Source organism: Equus przewalskii, chromosome X (assembly GCF_037783145.1).
Source record: "Equus przewalskii isolate Varuska chromosome X, EquPr2, whole genome shotgun sequence".
NCBI classification, from domain to species: domain Eukaryota; kingdom Metazoa; phylum Chordata; class Mammalia; order Perissodactyla; family Equidae; genus Equus; species Equus przewalskii.
Genome location: NC_091863.1, coordinates 985,001 through 1,011,500, shown reverse-complemented (window position 1 = coordinate 1,011,500; position 26,500 = coordinate 985,001). Strand labels below are relative to the sequence as shown.

General features: G+C 46.2%; 2 protein-coding genes across 6 annotated transcripts in view; one reads left to right on the top strand and one right to left on the bottom strand.

The window, feature by feature from the left end:
• The window catches only part of LOC103567711 (arylsulfatase H-like), a 29,874-nt gene extending 3,586 nt beyond the window's left edge, over window positions 1-26,288 (top strand). For all 5 annotated transcript variants that reach the window (XM_070603589.1, XM_008544421.2, XM_070603590.1 and 2 more), the window contains 10 exons: window positions 4,387-4,451; window positions 5,901-6,041; window positions 7,061-7,182; window positions 9,587-9,709; window positions 12,992-13,412; window positions 15,208-15,344; window positions 17,740-17,874; window positions 19,912-20,074; window positions 21,231-21,352; window positions 25,706-26,288. In XM_070603589.1, coding sequence (XP_070459690.1) covers window positions 4,387-4,451; window positions 5,901-6,041; window positions 7,061-7,182; window positions 9,587-9,709; window positions 12,992-13,412; window positions 15,208-15,344; window positions 17,740-17,874; window positions 19,912-20,074; window positions 21,231-21,352; window positions 25,706-26,070 — 1,794 coding nt within the window. In that variant the 3' untranslated portion in view covers window positions 26,071-26,288. The remainder of the gene's footprint in view (window positions 1-4,386; window positions 4,452-5,900; window positions 6,042-7,060; window positions 7,183-9,586; window positions 9,710-12,991; window positions 13,413-15,207; window positions 15,345-17,739; window positions 17,875-19,911; window positions 20,075-21,230; window positions 21,353-25,705) is intronic.
• Window positions 1-26,500, bottom strand: part of GYG2 (glycogenin 2) — a 69,788-nt gene that overhangs the window by 2,531 nt on the left and 40,757 nt on the right. The gene's annotated exons all lie outside the window — the stretch shown is intronic.

The window sequence follows — 26,500 nt, the reverse complement described above, 5'->3', positions numbered from 1 at the left end:
TTGCCATGCATGCCTGCCCCCCCAAAATGGAGATAAGATGAAGGCAGAGGATCCTGGGCCCCCTTCCTCCCACCTGGTCCTCCTGACCTCTGCCTTCCTCCCAGGGCTGCTGGAAGCAAGAGGCAGAATTAGTCTGACTACCTCACCCCTATAACTTACCCTTGCCTCCCACATCTCTAGCTCCCAGCTCCCAAGAAAGGGAAGGCCACACTCAGAAACCCAGCTTGCAATGAGGGGAGGCGACAGCTGGCTTGGCATTTCTACACGTGTCGATGAGGCAGGATAGAGTTGTCTGCGGCGGTTAAAAACAGGGGTCTGGAAAGTGGCAGCCTTGTGTGCAAATTCTTACCTCTATTTCTTCATTATCATGTCTTTGGGCAAATTTCTTTAACTCAACTTCAGTGTCTGCAACTATAGCATGAGACATACGCAACTCCCCATTTAATCTCTTTTTAAAAAAAAAACTTTTTTATGCTGGGATAATTGGAGATTCACCTGCAGTTGTAAGAAATAATATAGAGAGATGCCACGTAGGCTTTGTCTGTTTCCGCCAATGGTCCAGCTTGCAAAGCTGTATACAGCATCGCAACCAGAATATTGGCGGTGATGCAATCCATTGCTCTCGTTCAGATTTCCTCAAGGTAGCTTGTTCTTCTCTGTACGCCTGTCTTTTTAGTTCTTTGCAATTTGTTTGCACGTGTAGATTCCTGTGAAAGCACTAAGATGAAGATATACAAGAGTTCCACCACACGGCTCCCGGGCCAACCTTTTATAGTCACTACTGTCTCTCCCATTCCTCTCAACCCCTGGCAACCTCTGGTTGGTTCCCCATCTTTCTAATTTTGTCATTTGGAAGGGCAAATACCATCGTTATGGGTCCACGATAATCACAGAGTGGCAGATCCGGATGGTTCAACTCCACCTACGTTGGGCATAATCCTAATGTGTACCTCTGAGGTTGAAAGGGTTCGATGGGCGTGTCTTAGTCTGTTGGACATTTATTTCTCCCAGTTCTGGAGGCTGCAAGCCCAAGATGATGGTGTTGACAGATTTGGTGACCGGCGAGAACCACTTCCTGGTTCGTAAATGGCGTCTTCTCGCTCTGTCCTCATGTGATGGAAAAGGCAAGGGAGCTTTCTGGGGTCTCTTTTATAAGAGCACTGATCCCATCCATGGGAGCTCCACTGTCATGATCTAACCAGCTTCCAAAGGTCCCACCTCCTAACACCACCCCATCGGGGGTTAGGGCGTCAACATAGGAATTTTGGAGGGATGCAGGACATTTCAGTGACACTGTGTGCTCAGGTGGGGCTGCAATGAAGCTTTTGTGGATAATCATTAAAATGACTAACCACTTAGACTCACATGGATATGCCTGATCAAGCTCTAGGCATGTGTAGATGCTGAACAGGTCATTACCCCTTGCCCTGTGTCATTCTTTTGCAAGGCTCCTGTGACCTTTGGACAGAGGAGCACAGGGGAACATATCGTTGTCCTTTAATCTCCGTGCCGATGGGGAGAATTCCGTTCTGCCTGATAATAATACAAAATGCATTTTAAAAGCCATCCTTCTCCACCAACATACAAGGCAAGACCAGATTTAACCCAGTATGTCTCAAACAAGATTGAAGAATATTCCCAAAGTGATGAATGAAGTCATGAACCCATCATCTGAGTAACGAGCCTTGCATTTCACGGTGTTTATCCAAGAAATTCATGCCTCCTCCTGTGAAATGAGAAGTTGGTCTTCTGGGAGTTTTTTCCAGGAAATGAAATTTGTCTACTCTAACGAATTCTCCTCCCTTCAAAGATTTATTTGGAAAAAGCTCGAAGATTCTCTGAAGAATAGTTTAAGGATGCTGAATGCCTTTGCTCCTGATCTCCTTGGGTCCTTAGATGTGGTACCGTCTCAAGAGGATTTGGAGAGGTGAAATGACTTGCTGCCCTAGGTGACAGGTCTGAGAACTCAGTCTGAGGGGTCTCTAAGTTAACCTGCACCCCACGGGAACAGTGCAGAGCCGTGAGAGGTGAGATCCACTCAGATCCATCAGAGGGAGAAATTTCAGCTCAAGAAAGACATTTGGGTCCTCCCTGCTCCTGAAGACGTCACCATCAGCTAAAGTTGCCCGTTGCTTGCCTTGTTCCACGAAAGTCTCGCTCCCAGGAGAAATGCACCCCTGGCAATCTTGGCATTGTTTTCCTAAGCTTTTGGTGCTCACATTTCTTCTGGTGAACCTCAAGCTTTGGAAAGGTTGGCTAGACAACTTTTCGTATACCTCTAAAAACTGAAATCGTGGAAGGCACCATGTAGGAAAGAGATGGTGGTGGGTGGAGATGGTGTGATGTCAAACCTAAAATTAAGCCTCCATATTACATGCTGCTTTGAAATCTGGTAGAATCGAGAGTCCTTGAATGGGCTCAGTGCAAGTTCCCCTCCTCGCTCTGCTCTCGTGGATAAGGTCCACCTAGTGAAACAACCTTCTCTATCCCGGGACCGGGCACAGTTCCTGCTCATCCCTGAGGAACTGGCTTCAGTTCCACGCCAGCCCGTGGAGTTACTCGAACAAGCCAATCACATCCTCTAGCGAGATCCAGGGCTCACCCCATCCTCTTGTGGCTACAAAGCCGGCCTTCCATTTCCCATTCTTGTTCGCAGGTGCAACCCCCAGGTGGCCCTGCATGGCGTGCAATGTCCTCCTTCACCACGCTGGGAGCACATGTGACTCAGAGACTGTTGTCCGTCACATCTGTCTAGTGTCAAGTGTCACGTGTTCAGCCATTCCCGTCATCCTAGGGGAGGACTCCTCCCCTCACCAGTGGAGCCAAGAGGAGACAATTTAAACAGATGGCTTTGTAGAGATGTTAGGGCTTTCTACTGTCTCTGAGAAATGGATCATACAAGTTGCCCGCTGGCATCCAAATCTGTGTGCACAATACACACCCCTTCACTGGAATCCGTTAATAATAAACACAGTGATGATAATGGTGGGCGCAAATGGCTCATTTTGTCGGTGGGGGGAAATCGAGCTACAGAAATTTGCCCTTCTCTCCAGCTTCTTTAGGATTCCTTGTGCCCAGAGGTCACGGAACATGATTTACATAAAGGCACTTGCCAAAACGAGAACCAGGAAACGTGCAGGGACTCAACGCACAAGAATTGAGATGGCTCCTCAGATCACCTAAGATCTTGCACCTCCTTATGATCATAAACTTGCTTCTTTCTCCCCAAACCCACCACCCTGTCCTCCCTTCCCCAAGACGCACTTTGGAAAAAGGAACCCTTCTTCCTTTCAGAAAGAGGGGCTCCTTCCTGAATCTACATCAGAAAGCCTAACATAAGCTTTATTTGTACTAATTGTAAACATTTATCCATGTACTTGCCCCGTGTGGGGCGTACCACTAACACTTTAAATGTATTCTTTTATTTGAATCCCCATGGCAACCCTGGCAGAACTGGGTTGGTTGTTATACCCATTTTACAGATAAGAAAACTAATGCTGAGAGAGGTAAATTGCCTTCCCCACCTCACCCAGCAAGTGGGAATATGGCCTTTCCACCAGTCAGTCTGGCCACTGGAGAATCCTGGTAGTAACAGGAGACATTTGAAGATTTTAGGAAAATCATCAAGATTCCATATAATAAAGTCAAGCAACAAAGTACTGAGAATGAAGCCAAGAGACTGTGCCTACCTAAATAATCACAATAGATGCTTTTCTCCTGCTCCCTCCGCCATTTTATTGAGATATGATTGACCCACTGTTTAAGACGTGAAGCATAATGACTTGACTTACATAGATTGCAAAAAGATTACCACAGCAAGTTTAGTTAACATCCACCGTCTCGTATAGATACAAAAAAAAACCAGAAAAGAACTGTTATTTCCTTGTGATGAGAACCCTTAGGATCTACTCTCTTTGCAGCTTGCAAACAGACCACATGACAGTGTTGACTATAGTCATCACGTTGTACAGTACATGCCCAGGACTCATTTATCTCATAACTGGAAGTTGGTACATTTGACCGCTTTCCTCCAATTCCCCCACCCTCCACCCCCTACCCCTGGTAACCACAAATCTAGTCTCTTTTTCTATGAATTTTTTTTTTAGATTCCACATATATATGAGATCATACAGTATCTGTCTTTCTCTGTCAGACTTATTTCACATAGCATAATGCCCTCAAGGTCCATCCGTGTTGTTGCAAATGGCAGGATTTCTTTCCTTTTTATGGCTTAGTAATATTCCATTGTATAAATATACACTACAACTTCTTTATCCATTCATCCATCGATGAACAGAGATGTGAGTAAGATCCTGGCGCATAGTAACTATCAGCCTTGATATGACATAATATCCAGACTGAGGATACCGTTGTTCTGTGTTACAGGATTTTTCTGGCCCAGGCCCATCAGGAAAAAGGCAAGACAACATGAGTGGCCTGAATAATCACAGGTAAGAGAAGCCAATTCACTGCCATTATTTCTCTTTTTCAATAAAATAGAAATTTCTGGCAAGGGACTGCAACAGAAATCCCTTTTAACTTTCTAGATTTTGGTGCTCATTTGGGAGAGCATCATTGGGAAAAGCACCATCCAACATGACACTGGGTCTGGTTGGGGAGGGCAAGTGTGGGGGAGAGGGTACTTATACAGCATCTACCAGTTCACCAGTATCTACCCAAATTAAAATGCCCCTCCATCTGCCCAGCTGCTCCACCCCCAGGACTCGATCTTTCAGATCCACTTGAACATGTATCAGCTACCAGTTGCTGTGAAACAAATTACCCCAAAACTTAACCTCTTCAAACAGCACATGTTGATTGTCTCATGCTTTCTCAGGCTTGGCTCAGCTGGGTCCCTGAGATCAGGGTCTCTCACAGGGTTCAGTCAAGGTGTGGGTGGGGCAGTGGTCATCTCAAGGTTCACCTGGGGCAATATCTATTTCCTCACTCACTCACTGATGGTTCAGTCCCTCACAGGCTGGTGGGTTGAGGGCCTCAGATCCTCGCTGATGGGTGGCCAGAGGCTTCCCTCAATTCCTTGCCAGGTTGGCCTCTCCATCAGGGCTGGCGTATGAGGAGAGAAAGAGAAAACAAAGACAGAGAGAGAGAGAGAGTGCCAGCAAGCAAGATGGAAGTCAATCTCTTATAACCCAGTCACAGAAGCGACACCCCCTCACTTTTGCCATACTCCCTTCACTAAGAGTGAATCCCTAGGTCTGGTCCACACTCAAGAGGTGAGGAGGACATAAGGGTGTGAATTCCACCAGGTGGCCACGAAGATGCGAACCAGGGGTACGATGCTGTGAAAGCTTGACTGGGGATGGAGGATTTGCGCCAAGGTTACTCCCTCACGTGCCTGACACGTTCGTGCTGGTTGTTGACAGGAAGCTTCAGTTCCTCCCCACATTTACTTCTCTACAGAGTTGCTTGACTGTCCTCACAACATGGTGGCCACTTCCCCCAGAGCAAGTTTTCCAAGAGACCGCAGGCAGAAGCCGCAATGTTTTCTGTGTTCTAGCCTCAGAAGTCCCACAGCATCGTTTCTGCAATATCTTGTTAGTCACACATATCAGCCTGTTCATGTTGGCAAGGGTCTACACGGGGGTGTCAACGCCAGGCAGGAATCATTGGGGGCCGTCTTGGAAGTTGACTGCCTCACGAAACTACGTCCCGGGAGTTTCACGGAGAGCAAGACAACAAGCTTGTACCTAACACTTGAAATGGATGCTATCCTTGTCCCTCTGTGAAATGCAATTATTAATTAGTGAAGGCATGAAGAATCACTGGAAATGAAAGATTTTAAGGCAGACATCCAGAAACATCTTTAAGCAACTCTACATTTTAAATGAACCTTCCTGTCAAATACAAAGGTTGGTTTTATGTTGTGTCTTTCTTTTCAGGAACTGTTGGCCTCTCATGCTGGTTTTGTGGCTCCTTGTCCCGACTAGCACGCCAATTCCCGCTAAACCAAACATGGTTCTGATAATGGCGGATGACCTAGGGATCGGAGATCTCGGCTGCTATGGAAACCATACCTTAAGGTAAGGGACTCTTTGGTAAACTTAAATATTAGGTTTCCTAAAATAGTAGGTTGGGCTACTAAATTTTCCGTAATAAAAAAGAAATCAGAATCCGTACATCATTCAAAGTTTTACTTTATCTTTAATTCCGATAAGCTCAGATCTTTATAGGGAAGGCCATAAACCACAAAAGAAATACAGCTGCATTTGCCTTTTCTCATTCTTCACTAAAAAGAAGATTCTGGTGAATGTCACAGGGTCCAGAGAGACCTTTGGCATTGACAAAATCCAATTTATATTGACAAAAACATAACCCATAATAATACATAATAAAACATAATAAACATAATAAAAACATAAAACATAATAATGAGTCATTACCTCATGGGAGCCTATATTTTGCAATGTCTTGGCAGATTTTTCAAAGTCATGGCTCACTAGAACCTAGTAGATGGATGAGAGAGCATCTAAGGTCTTCAGAACGACATTCTTTAAATGAAATGTATCCAAATAACAGTTTATTCAGGATTACTCTGAACTTTTTCAGTTAGATGAAGAACATCCATTTTGCTAATGGAAAACACTAGACTACCTCTAGGGTATTTTGGGCGTGGGATCTTTCTCTGACAACCGGTGGACTTTTCTTTAATGCATTTGAGCTACACATCGGTGCTTCGTAGTTTAGAATTCTGGTGAGGAGATAAGGCCGGGGAGAGGGTTTCAAACTCCTAGCTCTTCTGTGGGTCTTAGCCCCTCACAGTTACTGATTGCAATGAAGGAGAGGGTTTGACGTGGTCATTGAAAGCATCAAGTGTCCTGTCTCAGTGATGTCAACCAGAACAGTGACTCACTCAATTGATCTTTGCTGCATAAAGACGCCCCTTGGTTCCTTTGTCAATTGCATGCCCCTCCATGTAGGTGATCAGAGCAGGATTGCCAACGAGATCTCCTCTCCCGACGCCCCTCTCCTTGGCCGTGGGAGTCACCTCCAGGTCTTGTTCTGACTGTATTCCTCACTCTTTATGGCCTCTTTATCTTAGGACCCCCAATATTGACCGGCTTGCAAGGGAAGGCGTCCGTCTGACCCAGCACATTGCTGCAGCTTCCATCTGCACTCCCAGCAGGGCAGCCTTTTTGACGGGACGGTACCCCATTCGATCAGGTGTGCAAGTACCTGATATTTACATTACAGCATCATGATAAAACGTACTCTCCACATCCTTTACTAGTAGGTGTGGCTGTTCATGCTTCTTTACAATCAGCACAAGTTAAGAAGAATCAAGTCCAGGCAGCCCATGGAGCCTAGGGTGGTGTGTTCCTGTGAGTAGGGCCCATGTCAGCCAGCAGAGTGTGGTTTTCTCTGAGCAGGGATTCAGAATTCACACCAGAAGTGGTGGTGATGGATGGTGAGATTCTGGAGGACCCAAGGGGGAAGGGAACAAGATGTTATGGGTTGAATTATGTCCCCCAAAAGACATATAGGAGTTCTAACTCCTGGCACTTGGAAATGGGACATCATTTGGAAATAGGGTCTTTGCAGATGTGATGAAGGGAAGGATGGAGAGGAGGGCTTCCTGGAGGAGGCGGCCCTGAATCCTATGACAGTGTCCTCATCAGAGACAGAAGAGGAGACGCAGACGCAGAGGAGCAGCCCCGTGAGGACGGAGGCAGACACAGGAGGGAGGCGGCCACCAGCCCAGGGACGCCTGGAGCCTCCAGAAGCTGGAAGAGGCAGGAGGGACCCTCCCCTGGAGCCTCCGGAGGGAGCACGGCCCTGTGACACCTTGATCTCAGACTTCTGGCCTCTAGGACTGGAGAGGATGAATTCCCGTGGTTTGAGCCCTCCAGTGTGTGGTCACTTATTATTACAGCCACAGGAGACTCATACACAAGACACAGAGGGCAACAGGATTCAGAGCTTGAACAGTCCCCCAGTAGAGTTAGACACAAACTGTTTTCAAGCAAGTATCACTCCTTCCGGTTTACCATGGAGGGCTGGGCAGGTCCTCTGGCTTGCTCAAGGCTACACAGCTCCTAGCAGAGTTGGAGTTGTAACTCTGCTTCTAGAATGTTCTTCCACCTGTCAATAGGAGGGCTACATGCTGACCACGTGTGAACATGCTTCTTCACCCCATGACCACAGCTCAATATGGGGTGAAGGTTGTCCTGCCCCTCACCTCCCACTTGCTCCTATATTAGGATTCTCCCAGTTGTAAGCAACTGGACACTCACAGCAAAGTGTCTGTATCAACATCCTCTGGCTGCCCTAGAAATGCCCTCAGGCTTGGTGGCTCTTAGCAACGCAAATATATCATCATCCAGTTCTGGAGGTCCGAAGCCCACACTGGGGGCCCACTGGGCTAAAATCAAGGGGTCAGCAGGGCTGGTTCCCTCTGGACACTCTAGGGAAGAATCCATTTCCTTGCCTCTTCCAGGTTCTAGAGGCTGCCCACTTTCCTTGGCTCATGGCCCCTTCTTCCATCTTTGAGCCAGCAGTTGCTGGTTGAGTCTTTCTTATGTTGCATCACTCTAACGCTCTTATTCTGTCTTCAAATCTCCCTCTGCCTCCCTCTTATGAAGACCCTTGTGATGACATTGAACCCACCTATGTAGTCCAGGATCATCCTCTCGTCTCAAGATCATTCATCACATCTGCAAGATCCCTCTGCCATAGAAAGTAACATTCACAGGTTCCAGGATTTAGGATGTGAACATTTTGGGGGTCATTATTCTGTCTACCACAGGGGCAGTAGGACGTGGACATCTTTGGGGCCATTATTCTGTCTACCCCTTGAAGATTAGGATGTGGACATCTCTGGGGGACGTTATTCTGTCCACCACACAAGGGTTAGGTTGTGGACATCTTTGTAGTCCATTATTCTGTGTCTTCCACAGTGTTTTAAGCAAAACAAATGAAAACAGGTCAAGGAAGGTACTCATTAATTTCTGTAACTATGAAAGTTGAGAGTTGACCTAGTGTCAGGCATGGCTGGCTATTCTGGATTCAAGGGTGTCCCTGCAACGTGTCTTTTTCCATCTCTGAGTTGGCTTCCTTCCTAGGGCATGCCCGTCCCCATGGTGACCAAATGACCCCCAGACAATAAAGAATTACTCATTTGCCTGCTTCCAGGCCATTGGAAAAAGAGAAACATACTCACTCAGATGTTTTCCCTCAAAGTCCCAGCACTGAGTCTTTTCAGATAAACCTGGATTGCATGTCCCTCCCTGAGCCAGGCTCAGTGGCCTCCCGTCAGTTCCACCCAAACTACATGGGAGCCATGGACTTCCAAAGACCCCAGGTGCTGTTGACAAAGGAAGAGAGAAAGCCCATTGTGCAGGCCGAGACGAGGGACACCCCTCAGTTTTCCACGGGGGTCTTCGTCCATGAAGCCTATTGACGAGAACAAAAATGCAGCCTCTTGTTGAGAGTTGAGCAAGGTCCTCCAGTCATGAGGCGTAGGATGTAGAGTCATCTACCTTTGTGCCAGAGGATGCAGATTTATAAGGCGATGAACCACAGCTTAGCTCCCTTCTTCACGGTTGTTTCTCTTGGTCCCCAAATCCAGGGATGGCTTCCGAGACTGAGGTTCGAGTTTTACGCTGGACGGCTGCATCTGGGGGCCTCCCTCCAAATGAAACCACCTTTGCCAAGATCCTGCAACAGCAAGGCTATACCACGGGGCTGGTGGGTAAGTACTGCACCTAGGGGTGTGTTGTTGCTTTCCATTGCATTCTAGATATATACTAGGAAAAGGAGCTACTGTCAAATTGCATATGGTGAGGACAAATGATGTCATGGAGGAGAAACCATTTAGAAACTTCTGGAAGTCAAGAGAAGAGCTAGCACATGCATTCTTAACAAAGAGAAATGAATCCCAATGGATCTGTCCAGTCGCTGATTCCCCCTGAATCACAACATTGTATATTTACATATTGACACCCACCGTCGAGACAGCATCATTAAACCTTGACTATAAATCCACGGGCAAAACACTTTTAGATCTATATTAACATTTCATCAAATCGCTGATGGACCTGAAGTCTTAGGCACTTGGAATGAGATTGGCCAAATATAAATAATATGAAACTCAGTGAAAAACAGAACTTGAATATCAACATCTAAAAAGATTAATGTGTGATCAAGAAAATATGTTAAGATGATATTTATAACTCCATTGAAAATAGGCTGATCTAACTTTGGAGTTAGAACTTTTGACTATTCATTTAGCATCAGCAGGTCACCCAGTGGGTTTCCTGGACTACATTGGAACTATAACCAATAACGAAAAAAAAAGAAGACATAGCCCCTGACTTTAAGAAGTTCCAGGGTCCAAGGAAATGACTCAGGTGTGCGAAATTCCTGGAGTTGCAATATTGCACCTTAAAAGGCTGCAGAACTTGAGGGAGGCAAGGAAGTTTTCTCGGTGGGGGGAGGTTGTGTCTAAGGTCATAAAGGATTAGTGGACAAGGGATTGCAATGAAGTTTGATAGCTCTCACTGGTGGAGGAACGGCATGAGCAGACGAGCAACTGGCAAGATCCACCACGGTTTGGGCAAAGTGGATTTTTCTGGGAAAAGTAGATGTGAGGTTGGAAGGAGAGAGGGTGGGAGTTAAGGAGGAGTTTGGCTTCTAAGATCTGGAGTTCTGGTTTAAACTGGGAAGCCACTGCATCCTTCTGAACAGCCCAGTGATAGAAGAGGACAAAGAAAGGACGGTTGGCATGAAGCTTCCAAGGCAACCCGTGGCTCCAAGCAACTTTGAGATGCTCTGTGAGAGCGGAGAGGTTGTCCATGTGATACTCATTTGAGGGGATGAGCTGTCTGAGGCAGCAGCTTTGGGAATAGAAAGACATCAGCGCAAGAACTTCAAAGTCGTAAACATGTCTCTGACGAACATATAAATGAGTCCCTTCTTCCTTATCATTGAGGGGACCAGCGCGATGGAAAAGCTGTCAAAAAGCAAGGTCGAAGAGGATAGAATCGCATAATATAGAAAAGCTATTTGGTATCAATTCAACTATATATGATCAATGAAAGGAAAAAATGTTCAAATGAGAGGGGCAAGCTTTCTACAACGCTCATTAATGTCTTCCAGGTCATCGACTGCAGTCCTGTGATTATCTTTGCTACCAGACATAAGTTGTTCTGTAGTTTCTTTCTTTTACAAGCTCACATCTAACTCCTGGATGTGTATTAATAGGAGATATGAAGTCCCATGAATGCATCTCCTGAGGACACTGGTTCTCAAAGTGTGGTCCAGGGACCAGCAGTGGTGACACCACCTGGGAGCTGGTTAGAAAGGCACATGCTCAGGACTATCTCGTCCCTGCTGAGTCTGAGACTCTGAGGCGAATCCTGGAATCTGTTTCCGCCAGCCCTCCAGGGGATTCTGAGTTGGAGGACCGTTGCCCTAAAGAATCATTGATCCCTGGAAGGACCTGTTACCCGATGATCCCGTTGACGCTCAGAACGCACAGTCATTCTTTCACCTTTTTCCTGAGTGTGGCATAATTTTTTTAAACAAAGTTAAAATCTAACAGAGCCTGTGAGGAGACCAAAGGGTTTCATGTATGCTCATGTAAGTGGGAGGAAGAGGAAGAATTCCGATGTCAGGAGGACTCCAGCAGTGTGACCAGCGTACTGTTTTGAATGGATTCTGCTGGAGCTAGCAAATCGGTTAGAGCCTTCAGGAAGAAGAAAACGCCAGGATTTTCATCCTGTGCAAAGCCTGATGTGACATCCAAAAGCCAGACAATGGATCTCCCAATTCTGAGCTGGTGGTCTTGAGATTCTCAGGGACCTCCTCCAAAAAGACAGGTGACAGTCATTGTCCGTCTCAGAGAGGTGTTTAGAGAGAGTGCGGAAAATGCATGTGAAACCACTTGCCAAAAAAAAATGATAGAAAGCTATCATTTTCCACCTGTGGCAAGGTGACCGGTACTCTGAGTGGGTCCACAACGTCCTTATAATGTAAATCAGACACCGAATGGGTTGCACTTTCAGGAACTTTGAGCATCAACATTAACGTCATCGGCCAAAATGAATGTATTTCACAGAGAGTCAAATGAGTAAAATGAGATGCTTATTGGTTTTTGGTTTTTCCTTTGTTTATTTTTGGTAGCTGTATAATATTTAATAGCACAACTTCATTCCACATTTTACTATCAAACGTATCCTTTTACGTGGAAGAAGAGAATATTGCAAAAATAGAAACTGAGGAAACAAATGGGGAAATAATTCCATGTGATCTCTGCACTGCAATTGAGAATTTCATAAATTGAAAAGATTTGGGTCAATATCTAGATCAAGGATAGACTTGTATGATATTTTACTTTTATAACAATTACTTTGCGTTTTCTTTTTTAAAAGTATGGCTACAAAAGCATTTAACTAAATGATATTTGGTTTGATGTCTGTTTAAAAGAAAAACAAGCTTTGCTCTTCAGAAATCCACCCTAGTGTTAAACTGATATTTTTGGCAGGGGGGAGGGTAAACTTTTTATTGAGGTAAAATGCACATAACAAAATTTACCATCTTGACCATTTTTAAGTGCACAGTTCAGCGACAGTACGTACGTTCACATTGTTGTGCAGTCTTCCCCACCATCCATCTCTAGAGCTGTTCCCATCTTGCAAAACAAACTGTCCCCATTAGACACTGACTCCCCATGCCCCCTCCCCCGGCCCCTGGCACCCACCATTCTTGCTTGGCATTCTTTAAAAGAACCCTACAGAAAAGCTTTTCCCCACAACAACCTAGCGTGCACATCTTCCTGCTCAGGTAGCAGATAACCACCCTTGGACCACCACACAAGCCACTTAGCAGAACCAGAGAACCACGTGGGGAAACTGCCTTCTGCAAGGACGTATGGTGGTTTCTGATGGAGCAAAGCCTCTGCCCGATTCGCCCTTTTGAGCAATACCACTCACTTCTGTGTTCTGTCTCCTGAAACGGTTCCTTCCCGAACCAGGGAAGTGGCACGTGGGCGTGAGCTGTGAAACCCGCAATGACCACTGCCATCACCCCCTCAACCACGGGTTCCACTATTTTTACGGCACCCCTTTGACGCTGATGCTGGACTGCGGAAATAAGCACAACCAGAAGGCCCAAGCCCTACGGGCCACCTACTGGTTCTGCACCAGGACGCTAGCCTGTGCGATGCTCCTCCTGGCCCTGGGAAGGCTCACGGGCTCCCTCCCCATCTCCTGGAAGACGGTGGGCTGCTTCGGCGTCTGTGTGCTCGTCTTCTTTGTCTCCTGGTACTCCAGCCACGGCTTCACCAGGCACTGGGACTGCATCCTCATGAGGAACCACAAAGTGCGTGAGCAGTCGATGGTGCTGAAGAGGACACCTTCTCTCCTACTGAGGGAGGCGACTTCCTTTATCGAAAGGTAAATCGCCTCTCTCATCTATTCAGTGCAGATGGGGACAAGACCTCCCAATGATTTTTTTCCTAAATTGTAAGATGTTATAGTTAAAAATGAGCGTTCTATTCAAGTGCGTATACCGCCAGGAGTGGTGTAGGTAGATAATTTCATTTAAAATGGCACGTGATGAGTCCGCCAAAAAGATGCTGCCTGTATCTTTTCTAAACGATTTTTTCTCTTGGAAAAGTATTTCTTGACCAAGTAATATACTTCTGTGATTCTTAATCAGAAGAACTCCAGTGCAATAGCTCCCTCCTCACCCAGCCACTAGCCACACCTTCCCCTCCCTCCACGGTGACACATTGATGACCTTTATGTAAACACCTCAAGGCATATTTTATGCATTCTTACCCAAGTGTGCGTAACCATTCTCTCTCGCCTCCATCATTCTTTTCAAAGTGTTGACGTCTTTGTTGGCTCCTTGGCTTTGCTGGCCAAAATCTGTATTGTTTCTGCTCACAGAATTTGCCTCGAAAGGTGCCCGCTGAATCGAGTTGACGTCTATCTTGAATTTGAAGTTCAAGAAAACACATTTAAGTTGTTGCAACTTTCATTGTAGAAGTAATCGACGTACACTCACTGGTTTTGTTTTGCTTTTTTAATGATCGCTCACTTTGCGCTTAGATAACATGAGAAAATGCTAGCGTGGAATTCAGTACAGGGCATTTCCTTTCACACGGTGCCATTTTGCCCATCCTGCTGGGCTTCCACGATTTCATCCCCCCTGTTGTCCTCCGTGTGGGAATGGAAAGGAATTCTCCATTCTCACTATTTCCGTTGAGTTCTGCTGGCTCTATGCATGTCAGATCCCAGAAGTTGCTTATAACTTCAGCCGAGACGCTATCGGGAAGGATGAGGAGAGAGCTCGAGAAATGGGTTGCTAGAGTGCTGAACTATTTGAGTAACTTCTTAGAGAATATATGGCTTTTATGTCTTCCTTTAAAACTCTTCCTTCCATGTGTTAAACTTGGTCTCTTGCCTTCCAAAGGCTCTGTCCTTGTGGGCACAAGTAACCCAACGATAGGTCCATAATTACAGTTGACTTGCTACTGTGGGATCCTATGAATCTTCCAAAATATCAGTGACCTATTAAAAATAGCTAGATGGATATATAAAATATCTGTCTATCTATCTATCGATCTATCCATCAATCTATCCATCTATCGATCTATCTATCAATCTATCCATTGATATATCCATCCATCTATCTATCTATCTATCCATCAATCTATCTATATTTTTAACAGGTCACATTTTTAAATAGATCATGTCGTATGATAAATCTATAAAATATCTATCTAAATGTCAATCTATATTTTTAATAGGTCACATTTTTTAAATAGATCATGTCATATGATACATCTATAAAATATCTGTGTATCTTCAAATAGAAGATAATCTTTTTATCTATCATCTATCTATATCTGTCATCTATCTACCTACCTACCTACCTATCTATCATCTATCTATTATCTGTCTATCATCTATCTATCATATATCTCTCTATTCTCTCTTTATTTACCTATCTATCCATCCATCATTTATCGATCATCTATCTATCCATCATCTATCTATCATCTATTATCGATCATCTATCTATCTATCTTCTGTCCATCTATCGTCTATTATCTAGCTATCTTTCTATCATCTTCCAACTCAGGTTCTTTTAGAGAAACTGTTTACAATTTCTGAAACCGTTGTGCTCTCTTTTCTTCTAGAATGCTTCATAGTCTTATATCTGGATTTTTTTTCCCCCCAGAAATAAGCAGGGCCCCTTCCTGTTCTTCCTGTCCCTTTTGCAAGTGCACGTACCTCTTACAACAACCAGAAACTTCCTTGGGAGAAGCCAGCATGGCTTATACGGAGACAACGTGGAGGAGATGGATTGGGTAGTGGGTGAGTTCTCCGACAGCACCCAGCTCAACAGAGAGCCAGCGGTGCTCACTTGAGCTGTCATGACACGTGGCTCCAGGAGAAGTCAGGCCCATGGCTGCAAGGCCGCCCGGCCACTGGCAGCACAGACCTGCTCTTGCTGGTCCCAGAGCAGCGCTGCCCAACAAGCCCACATGCTGGGTCACTGGGACCTTTGAAATCCGCTGACTCCCAGGACCCACGGCAGAAATGCCACCTGGGCGTTAGGTGTTTAAGAGCAGCTGGGGTGATTCTAATAACAGCCCAAGTTGTGAGCCTGCTGAAATAATAGGACTTAAACCTTCTAAGTACCTTTTAAAAGAGGGGTGCTTTTCTTATTGTAGAATAAATACTATTTATTGGAAAATATTTGGAAACTATAGATTACCTAGAGACAAAGAAGGAAAAATGCATCAGTATCTTGATTTTGAATAGAATATTATATTTATATAATATGTTTTATATTATTCTATAATATTAATTACCTAATGTATATTATTGAATGTATTATATATAATATATATTATTGTATAATATTATCCAATGTATTATATATATATATTTAGGATACAACATACACATTACATATAATATGTCCATATACACATATATTTAGGATCCATAAGCCATTTCATATATACATGTATATATCTCCTTGTGTTAATAAGTCACTCAACTACAGGTGTCTGTGCATACAGACACCAAAGAAAGATGGTTCTGCAGTTAGGCTTAAATCACTATCATGGGATCCTAATGTTTTCCAAAAAAAACAAATGACCTGTTAAGAAATATATATTCTGGGCCAGCCCCAGTAGCCTAGTGGTTAAGTTCAGTGCACTCTGCTTTGGCAGCCTGGGTTCAGTTCCCGGGCACGGACCTACGCCACTCGTCTGTCAGTGGCCATGCTGTGGTGGCAGCTCACAGGCAAAAAAAGGAAGATTGGCAGTGGATGTTAGCTCAGGGCAAATCTTCCTCAGCAAAAAAAAGAAATATATACTCTCTATGTTGACATAATATATAATATATATAATGGTCTATGGATCCCAAATATATATATATGTGTTTGATAATCAATATTACATGTTAATGATTAACATATAATATAAACTACATAATTAATTAAAATTTTAAAATTATACATAAAATTATATATAATATAATATATTTTTTATTAATAGATATTTTATATATAATTTATTTATATTTATATATATTGTATTTATATATTTTGTTTATATATTATATATTTATAATATATTATAACTAAATTTATATATTTATATATTTTTATATATAAATAAGTTACATATAAAATAATTAAAATTTTAATTATATAGTTTATATTTTAATATATAATTAAATGGTATATTAATATATAGTATAATGTAAACATTTAATATTATTTTATGTTATACATTATATAATTATATATACATACAAATATATAATGTATAATTATATAATATAATATGCTTACAGTCCTGCACCACAGAATGATGTTTTGGTCGACAATGGACCCCAGCTATGATGGTGGTCCCACAAGATTAGTACCACAGAGCCTAGCTGTGTAGTAGGCTATACCATCTAGGTTTGTGTAAGTCTGTGATGTTCGCACAATAACGAAACTGCCTAATGACACATTTCTCAGAACATGTCCCCGTCATTAAGTGAGGCATGACCGAATTGTATTAGATTATATTTATCACATTATATTACATATAGTGCTTTTACCCCAAAGAGCACACTGGGAGAGCCCGTGGCTCAGGGGAGCCAAAAATAGCAGTGTTAACAAGGCAGTTGACAGGGTGGCCAAGTGGAGAGGAGAGAGTTTGGGGAGGATGTCCACAGATGTGATGTCAAAGGTGATCGGCTGCAGACAAAGCGGACTAAGATATGGAGGGTGCTCTCTGGGGGACCTGCGTCGATGGTAAAGTGAGAACAATCTGCTGGCCACCCTGGACCTTCTTTCTGCACCATCTCTAAGCGAGGCAGAGAGCAGCTTCATTTCTGCCTGCGTCTCAGCCTCTTGCCTCTGGGCAATTAAATATCCCAGGTTTCTTTTGCCCAGACTGCCGTCATCTCATCCCCGTTTCTGGGGACCCTCTTCCCTCTCCATGAGCCTTTCTGCTAAGTCCCAGAGTGCAATGAGTCACTACCTCTTAGGGTCAGTTGCTGCGTTAACACCGAGCAGCTTCTTCAGGGGACCATCCAGGCAGACAACGCGGGCCCACACATCACGTCCCGTCCAGTTGGTTGGGTGCAACACTGAACAACCGAGGGGCAGATAGACCAAGACGTGAAGGATGCCACTGCATGACCTGTACAACACTTGAAAGTCCTGCCCCTTCTGTTCACTCTTGCCTTTGGCTTTTTGATGTAGGCCAAGTTCTCAAGACCTTGGACAACGAAGGCTTGACCAACCACACCCTCGTGTATTTCACCTCGGACCATGGCGCCTTCATAGAGGGCCGAATAGGAGACACTCCCCTCGGAGGCTCAAATGGAATCTACAAAGGTGGTAAACTTCCAGTGTTTTAGTATGAAATTGTGTGGAGATCTCTGACTGCAAGGAGTCCTTCTTCTAGCTTAAAAATGCCATATAACCCAAGAGAATTGGTCGATGCCTACATAGGAGCAAATGATCTGATTTTCAGAAAATCGGAAGGACGTCTTCTATGCACCGTGGTCGTTGGATACCTGAGTGCCCACAGGGACGTGAGACCTCCAGCATTTTGCTGATGTGGTGTGATGAGGGTACTTGCAGAATTTAGCTGGAGCGCTCACAGATTCAAAGGGATATCCTCAGACAGGATGGTTGCATGCTCCGTGATCCTTTCCGTTTTAGATATTTAGAGTATTTTTCTTTCTAGTTCACAAATGTTTCCTTGACTGTCATTTTTCCAAGCTCTGAGGAGTATCCCAAGCCAGGGGATGTTCAGAGAGAGCCCAGCCCCAAATCAACAATGATGGGGCCGATGAAGGCACCCCTTGGGTTTGCGCCCATCGCCAACTCCGTACTCAATTGTCTGTATTATTCTATTAGACATGACCCAACAAAGTACCACACGCTGGGTGCCTTAAACAACAGGAATTTTATTGTCTCACGGTGTTGGAGGCTGGAAGTCCAAAATCAAGATGTCAGCCGCGTTGACTCCTGGTGAGGGCTCCAGAGAAGGATCTGTTCCAGACCTCCCTTCTAGCTCCTGGTAGCCTCAGGCATTCCTTGGCGTGCAGACACATCTTCTCCCTGTGTCCTCATCTCCTCTTTTTTTTTTTTAAAAAAAAAATACTTTATTGAGGTCCTATTACATTATAACATTGTGTAAATTTCAGGTGTCCATTATTGTATTCCAGTTTCTGTATAGACTGCATGGTTTTCACCACCAATAGTCTAGATTTTACCCATCACCATACGCACGTGCCCGTTTATCCATCCCCCACCCTCCTCCCACCCCTTTCTCCTCTGGTAACCACCAATGTGTTCTCTTTATCCTTGTGTTGATTTATCTTCCACAGATGAGTGAGATCATACGGTATTGGTCTTTCTCTGTCTGACTTATTTTGCTTAACCTGGGGCGTGGGGGTTGCTGGGACTTGTGTATGAGAGAATAACATAAAGCCGTCGTTCTCACCTGGGAGCAAGTCTGTCCCCCACGGGACACGTGGCAATGTCTGGGGACATTTTTAGTTGTCACAATTCAGGGTGCTGTTGCTGGCATCTGGTGGGCGGAGATCAAGGATGCTGCTCAACATGCTACAGTGCATCGGACAACCAATCAGACAGTCATCAGGTCCCAAATGAGAAATCTGCATATAAAGGGTCCTAGCATGGAGACCTCATTAGGAGAGGTGCAGGATTGCTCAGTCGGCTTCTGTTATGGGCTGAATGGTGTCCCTCCAAAATCGTACGTTGAAACCCAGGACTTCAAATGTGGCTGTGTTTGGAGATGGGTCTTTAAAAGAGGTGATGAAGGTGAAATGAGGCCACTAGGGTGGGCCCTGATCCAGTAGGACTGGGGCCTTTATAATAAGAGAAGACGAGGACACAGACACACACAAAAGGACGACCACATGAGGACATGGGGAGAAGATGGCGTTTACACACACGCCAAAGAGAGAGGACTCGGGAGGGACCAGCCCTGCCCACACCTGGATGTGGGGCTTCCAGCTCCAGAACTGGGGGAAATAAATGTCTGTTATCTCAGGCGCCCATCTGTGGTCCTTTGCTATGGAAGCCCTAGCAGATTAATGCAGAAATTATCATTTCCTGTTTTGTTTTCTGCCAAACAGGGATACCTTAAAATTGCAGAGAGTTGAATCCTTTAAGACCAAAGTTACAATCCACACTATTACGCCTTTGAAATTCGATGATGATGACGATGATGATTTTTGTAGGCACCAAATGAAAGTGATGTGTTAGCTAACCATTAATACTTCTTCCATCTTGACTCTTCTGTGCCGATATGTCCATAGCATGATGTAACACATTGTTTTTGGTAGTGAGTTTTTCTTCTTCTTTTTGCTTTTTTTTTTTTTTTTTTTTTTGGCTCAGGTGGCAAAGGCATGGGAGGCTGGGAAGGCGGGATCCGCGTCCCCGGGATATTCCGGTGGCCCGGGGTGCTGCCGGCCGGCCGGGTGATCCACGAGCCCACCAGCCTGATGGATGTTTTCCCCACCGTGGTCCAGCTGGGGGGCGGCCAGGTGCCCCAGGACAGGTACACGTGCCTTGAAACCACCCACCCTCTATTTCCTGAGAGCTCGCCCTTCACTCTGCCACATTTAGGGGGAACACGCAACATTAGGAAATTTAAAAAACTCTTCCCCCTCTGCTGTAGCGGAACGGCATGATTTCAAAATTACTGGTGGACGGTCAAGAGAACTCACATTAAAGTTAAGCACAGGAAACAATGTCCACTCTTGCTAGCTGTACACACGACCTTGTGCTGGAGGTTCTAGCTGGAACCACACGACGAGAGCAAGAATAAAAATTACAAGGATTCGAAAGGAATTAGAAAAATCCGAATATCGTCCACAAATGATACGATTATCATTTTATCGCTGGATAAAAATCTAAAAGAAGGTACAGAGAGAATATCGTGAAAGTATTAAGAAATGTCACAAGGTTATGGAAAGCAGCATTAGTACAGAAGGATGATTGCCAATTTGTACACAAGAGCAAATGGCCAACATGGAATTCGAAAAATATCATTTTTCAATAGCCACACAAAGTGTAAGCTTCCAGGAATAAAGTTAACAAATGATATGAAAACATTAATAAATTATGTGAAATGTTTAAGGGGAAATATTTCAATATCAGATATTAATAAAATTAATATTAAGCAATAATGTAATAAAAATGAATTATAATATTAATACATTGAATATTGATAAAACATTAAGTATTTTAATAAACAGAGAGATTATGAAATTCACAGACAGCAAGACTCAATATTGTAATGCTGACATTTCCCCCAAATTCAGCTATAAATTCGGTGTGATTCTAATCCAAACCCAACCACGTTTTTGTGTGCTGGGTACAGACTTTGAGACGCAGATACTGAAATGCATGTGACAGAGGGAAGAGCCACACCAATTGTGAAGACCCAAAACTTGCACAAACCTTCATCCTTTAATGCACATGGTGGTGTTGGCTCAGAAACAGGCACAGGCAGATGTGTGTCAATTGGTATCTTTATACATGGGTTGAAATAAGTGTGGGCACATGACGAGCCGGGATGCTGAACAGGACAGAAGTGGCCTTAGAGAGGAGAAGTCATGGAGGACCTCAAGGGGGTGGCAGCAGAGCAGCACCCAGCACAGGGCTCAGTGACCCCTCCATGACCCCACTGTCGCTCTGCTCTCCCCACACAGGGTGATCGACGGGCGGGACCTGATGCCCCTCCTGCGCGGCCAGGTGCCACACTCCGAGCATGAGTTCCTCTTTCACTACTGCGGCTCCCGGCTGCACGCGGCCCGCTGGCACCAGCGCCAAGGTGAGTGGTTCCACGTTGCCCTCTGGGGCTGGGAGCTGGGACCAGGGGAAGTCCCAGGGGCTGGAGGACGGTTGGGCCGGTGCATCCGGTGGCATTTCCAGGGGGTGGCAGATTACCAGGCCAGAAGGATGCTCAAGACTGTCACGGCTGCCAACTTGGACCTCATTTACTGGACCCAAAGCCAAGAGGGCTGAACCAGGAAAGGAGCGTGTGCCATCTGCGGGGTTAGGTTAGGAGACACTGCTGGATTCCAGAATGTTCTCCGTGGCACTTCTGGCAATTTAAGGAAAACAGCAGTGCAGACTATTTCACATTGGAATATTCCAGAAAATTCAGGATATAGCGCTGCTGTTTTCTTCAGCTCCAAGGCACTTCGCTTCATAAGATCTTACAGAAGAACGCCCAATTGGTATTTGATATGGGGGGTTTGTTAATAAGCCCGCTCAGCCTGTTTTTTTCCTAACGTCCAGATCAGAGACTCCCCAAACCAGACAGCTGATGGATCCATTTCCCAAAATGAAATAAACATGTTTCAATGGATTCCAAGGGCTACCAGTTGGTTGTAGGATTTGGCTCTCCAGCCTTAAAAGAATGTCGGTCTCCAGCTTATAAATTACCTATGAGTCTCCGTCTTCATTGTCCCCAAGAGGCAAGAAGCCCACGGGATTCAGTGATTCATCTGCGGAAGGGCAGCCCCACAGAAAACCCTTTCACGTGGATGTCTTCAAGGGTTTTCCTAGCAGCTCTGTATGTAACACAAATCAAGCATTCGGGAACAAATCAACATCCGTGCGCCTGAAACAGCCGTGGGGGGTGGAGGGAGCAGAGAGGAGTCGAATCTGGATGACCGGCAGCAAGAACACAGCCGATGACTCATTTTGCTAAGATAATGCTTGAAGATGACTTTGCAGATGGCTCCCTACCAGCTTTGGGTTTAAAAAAATAATTTTCTGTAACATAGACTAAGTCCGTTTGGGGAGGGCAGAGTTATTTGATGGATTTTAATCCTCTGAGACTGAAGTACAGTGTACACTCTCCTACCCATTGTTCGAGGTCTGTGCATGCCCACCATCCACCTTTCTCGTCCAGCCCCAATATAAGGGGGGCTCCAGGGGGAGCCAGCCCGTGGTCCACCAATCTCCACCCATAGTAGTGAATGGTTCACCCTTCCCTGCTTTGGGTTGATTGCTTTTTTATTATTGAATTAGAAATTTTTATATCTATATATGTCCTGGGTACCAGTCCCTAATCCCATATGGAACTTGCCCATCTTTTCTCCCAGGCTGTGCCTTCTCTTTCCATCCTCTTAACAGAACTTTTGCAAAGCAAGAGGTTTTTCATTTGGATGAACTTGACTTTGTCAACTGTCCCTTTTTATAAGGGTTGTGTCTTTTCATATCCTATCTAAGGAATTTCTGACTCAAGGATTTTCTTCCAGGTGTTGTTCAGTTTTAGGTTTTTCATTTAGGCCTAGGATCTATTTTGAGCTCATGTTTGTATAAGGGATTTTGTATGGGTGGAAATTCATATTTCTACCCCCAAATTCACATATTGAAGCCCTAAGGCCCAGGACCTCAGAATGTGGCTGTGTTTGGAGACGGTTCTTTAAGGAGGTGATGGACGTACAATGAGGGCGGGTCCTGATGCAACAGGACTGGGATTCTGATGAGAAGAGGAGATGAGGACGCAGACACGCACAGAGGGACGACCACGTGAGGACACGGGGAGAAGATGCGTCCACACGCCAAGGAGAGAGGCCTCAGGAGGAGCCAGCCCTGTCCGCACCTGGATCTCAGATGTCCAGCCTCCAGGGTGGGGAGACCATCAATGTCTGTTGTTTGAGCCGCCCCTTCTGGGGTCCTTTCTTGTGGCAGCACATGCAGACTGACAGAAGCGTCCTATGACTTCTGTGTCGAAGTTTATATTTTCACCTATGCACATCCTGTTGTCTCAGCACCATTCGTTGCAAAGGCAATCCTTTCTCCACAGCATTTCCTCTGCCCTTGGTCGAATCCTTGCCATCATCACAAGGAATAGTAGGTGCCCACATCCAGGGTGTTGGAAGATTAGATGACCAGGAACATCCACCTCTTGGCATGCATCTGGCCCTCGATATTGGGTATTTTTGTATTCTGGTCTCTCCCCACTTTGGAAGTCCTTGAATTTTTATGAAGAGTTTTTGGAGGAGGTCAGAGGTGAACGGCATCTTGAAGAAAAACTCAGATCTAGACAAACCTAGAGAATGCACGTATGAGTTTCCCGGGGCCGCCATAACAAACCATCACAAACTGGGTGGTGGAAACCCCAGGAGTTCATCCTCCCCCGTCCTGGAGCACAGAGTGTGAGGTCAAGGGTCGCAGGGCCGCGCTCCCTCCAGAGGCTCCAGGGGAGGGTCCCTCCTGCCTCTTCCAGCGTCCGGGGCTCCAGGGTCCCTGGGCTGGTGGCCGCCTCCCTCCCGTCTCTGCCTCCGTCCTCACGGGGCTGCTCCTCTGCGTCTGCGTCTGTCTCTAATAAGGATATGCATCATGGTGGATTGCTTTGAAAATGCAACAGAGCAAGCTTTCCTGCTTAACCTGTTTTTTGGCCGTCTTATCTCAACTCAGCATCATTATCTTTTCACAAATCTCTTAACGTAGGTGCTCTCGGTTCCTTGAGCAGCAACTGATCCAACATAGTTCTTGGATGAATTAATAAATGATTCATTCCAAGAAGTTACGAGAAAGCCAGGGGTAAAAACAGTCCTTGAGAGACTGCTCTAAAAGGGCACGTCTTTCCACCTTTCCCATAAAGCATGTGGCCAGAGAAGTATTTTTGTACATTTGTGGAAACTAAGCAGTGACCTTCCAGAAAAACTATTTTGGATAACGAGCACTACAGGCTGGCAGATTTAACTCAACCCACCAGGAAATCCGTGCGTGCAGAGCGGGGCTAGACCTGACCTGTTGTGAGACACGGAGGCCAAGACACACCCAGAGACCAACGCAAGTGATTTTTCTTGTTGTAACTTTTTTTTCCCCAGCTTTCTTGAGCTATAACTGACATATAACACTGTGTGAGTTGAAAGTGTGTTGATTTGACACATTTATATGTTGCAAAATGACTGCAAGCGTTAGCTCACACCAGCCTCAGGTCACACAGATACTATTTCTTGTTTGTGGGGAGAACATTTAAGATCTACTCTCCCAGCAGCATTCAAGGAGATGATACAGTATCATTAGCTGTAACCACCACACTATGGTTTTTTTTTTTTTGAGGAAGATTAGCCCTGAGCTAACATCTGCCACCAATCCTCCTCTTTTTGCTGAGGAAGACTGGCCCTGAGCTAACATCCGTGCCCATCTTCCTCTACTTTATATGTGGGATGCCTACCACAGCATGGCTTGATGAGCAGTGCCATGTCCACACCGGGGATCCGAACCGGCAAACCCCGGGCCACCGAAGCAGAATGTGCTATGGGCAGAAATCCGATTTCTTAAGAGCTTATAATATATGTATATATTATATGGGGAGTGTCACCCGTGATGGATGCTCCCTCTAGCGGGAGCAGTCCATTTTTTTTTTTTTTTTCCTTAGTTCCTGCGTCTTGGAATATACTGGATCAGTGAGGGTGCTGGGAGCTGGGTTCCGGACAACGGGGAGGGTACACTGAACCGGAATTCAATCAGCAAACCTGTCCTGCTGCCCACTGTGGACGTGGCAGTGAGACGTCACTGTGAACGAGGCAGGAGCCCAGCTCTGCACCTGCCCCGCTGGGGGCTGCACACCTGGAGCAGAAAGCGCTATTGGAGCGGAGAGAAAGCGGCCCTCCTGTGGGCCTGGCGGGGGCCTCCTTCTGCCCCAGCGGAGGGGAGGGGACCCTGCCCCAAGTTGGCCAAGGGGCTGATCCTCCAAGGACAGAGAGACACCCGGGGTCCGGGGGAGGGGCTTCTGGGACACAGAGCGTGAGTTTGGGGATCTTATTGATAGCTCTGGGAGTGAGCTGGTTCCAAGAGAAACTGGAAAGCAGCTGGTGCCTCGCAAACCAGCAATGAGCCGCGCGGGGGCGCGCAGCCAGAGGCTCCATCGGGGCCGGTGCTCCCAGGGGCCGCGGGGTCCCGGGCTCGGCGGGGCTGCTGCGGAGCAGAAAGAAGCTAGGTGAGGGGCGTGTCCCCCCAATTCGGGAGCAATCACAGCAGGTCACTTCGGACTTCTTGTCCCTCTGAGTGTGGCTTGCCCACCAGCAGCATCGGCGGCCCCAGGGTGGGGAGCAGGTTTGGAATGCACAGCCCCGGGGTGCGCGCCGACCTGCCTTCTGCCGGAGGTGGGGACGGCCCCGGTGCCCACCCCTCCTAGGCTGTTCCGCTTCCCTTCCAGGTGCCCGGCTCTGGAAGGCGCACTTCGAGACGCCCATCTTCTCCCCGGAGGGGGCCGTCGGCTGCTACACCCGGGGCCTGTGCCCTTGCCACGGGAAGGTGGCTCGCCATGACCCGCCCCTGCTCTTCGAGCTCTCTGGGGACCCCTCGGAGGCCACGCCCCTGTCGCCCACCTCGGAACCCTCGTTTCACGCCGTGGTCAGCCGCATCCAGGAGGCCACGCGGGCCCACCGGAGCACCCTCACCCCGGTCCCCGGGCAGCTCTCGGGCTCCAGCAACATGTGGAAACCTTGGCTGCAGCCGTGCTGTGGCTCCTTTCCGTTCTGCGGGTGCCAGGAGAGCGCCCACCCCCGGGACGAGCTGTAAGGCCGGTGGGGCTCCTTGGGGAGGAAGGTGGGGGGGGGGGCACAGAAGGTTGTCCCCCGATGACCCCCTCCAAGCCTGCACCCACCAATGTCCCACCAGCTTCCAGCCACTGTTGATTGCACCTAATGGGTTTGCATTAGGCCTTGTATTTTTTGATGCCTACTGAGCCACCAGCACAGAAGAAATGATGGAGAACCAATAAATGCACCCAAATTTAATTTTTTTTTTTAAAGTTTGCTTCTCCAGTTGGAGGTCATGGACCATCCAGCGGGGACAGAGGGCGGAAGGGGGATTCCCGGAAGGGAGGAGGTAGGCCACTGGCTTCATCTCACGGCTCTCTTCCCTGCCTCCACCGAACCCCCTCTTTTCCCTCCCCAGTCTGCAGATAGGGCTAAATTAAGTCAAGGATCCTATGACCCCGGGCAGCAGA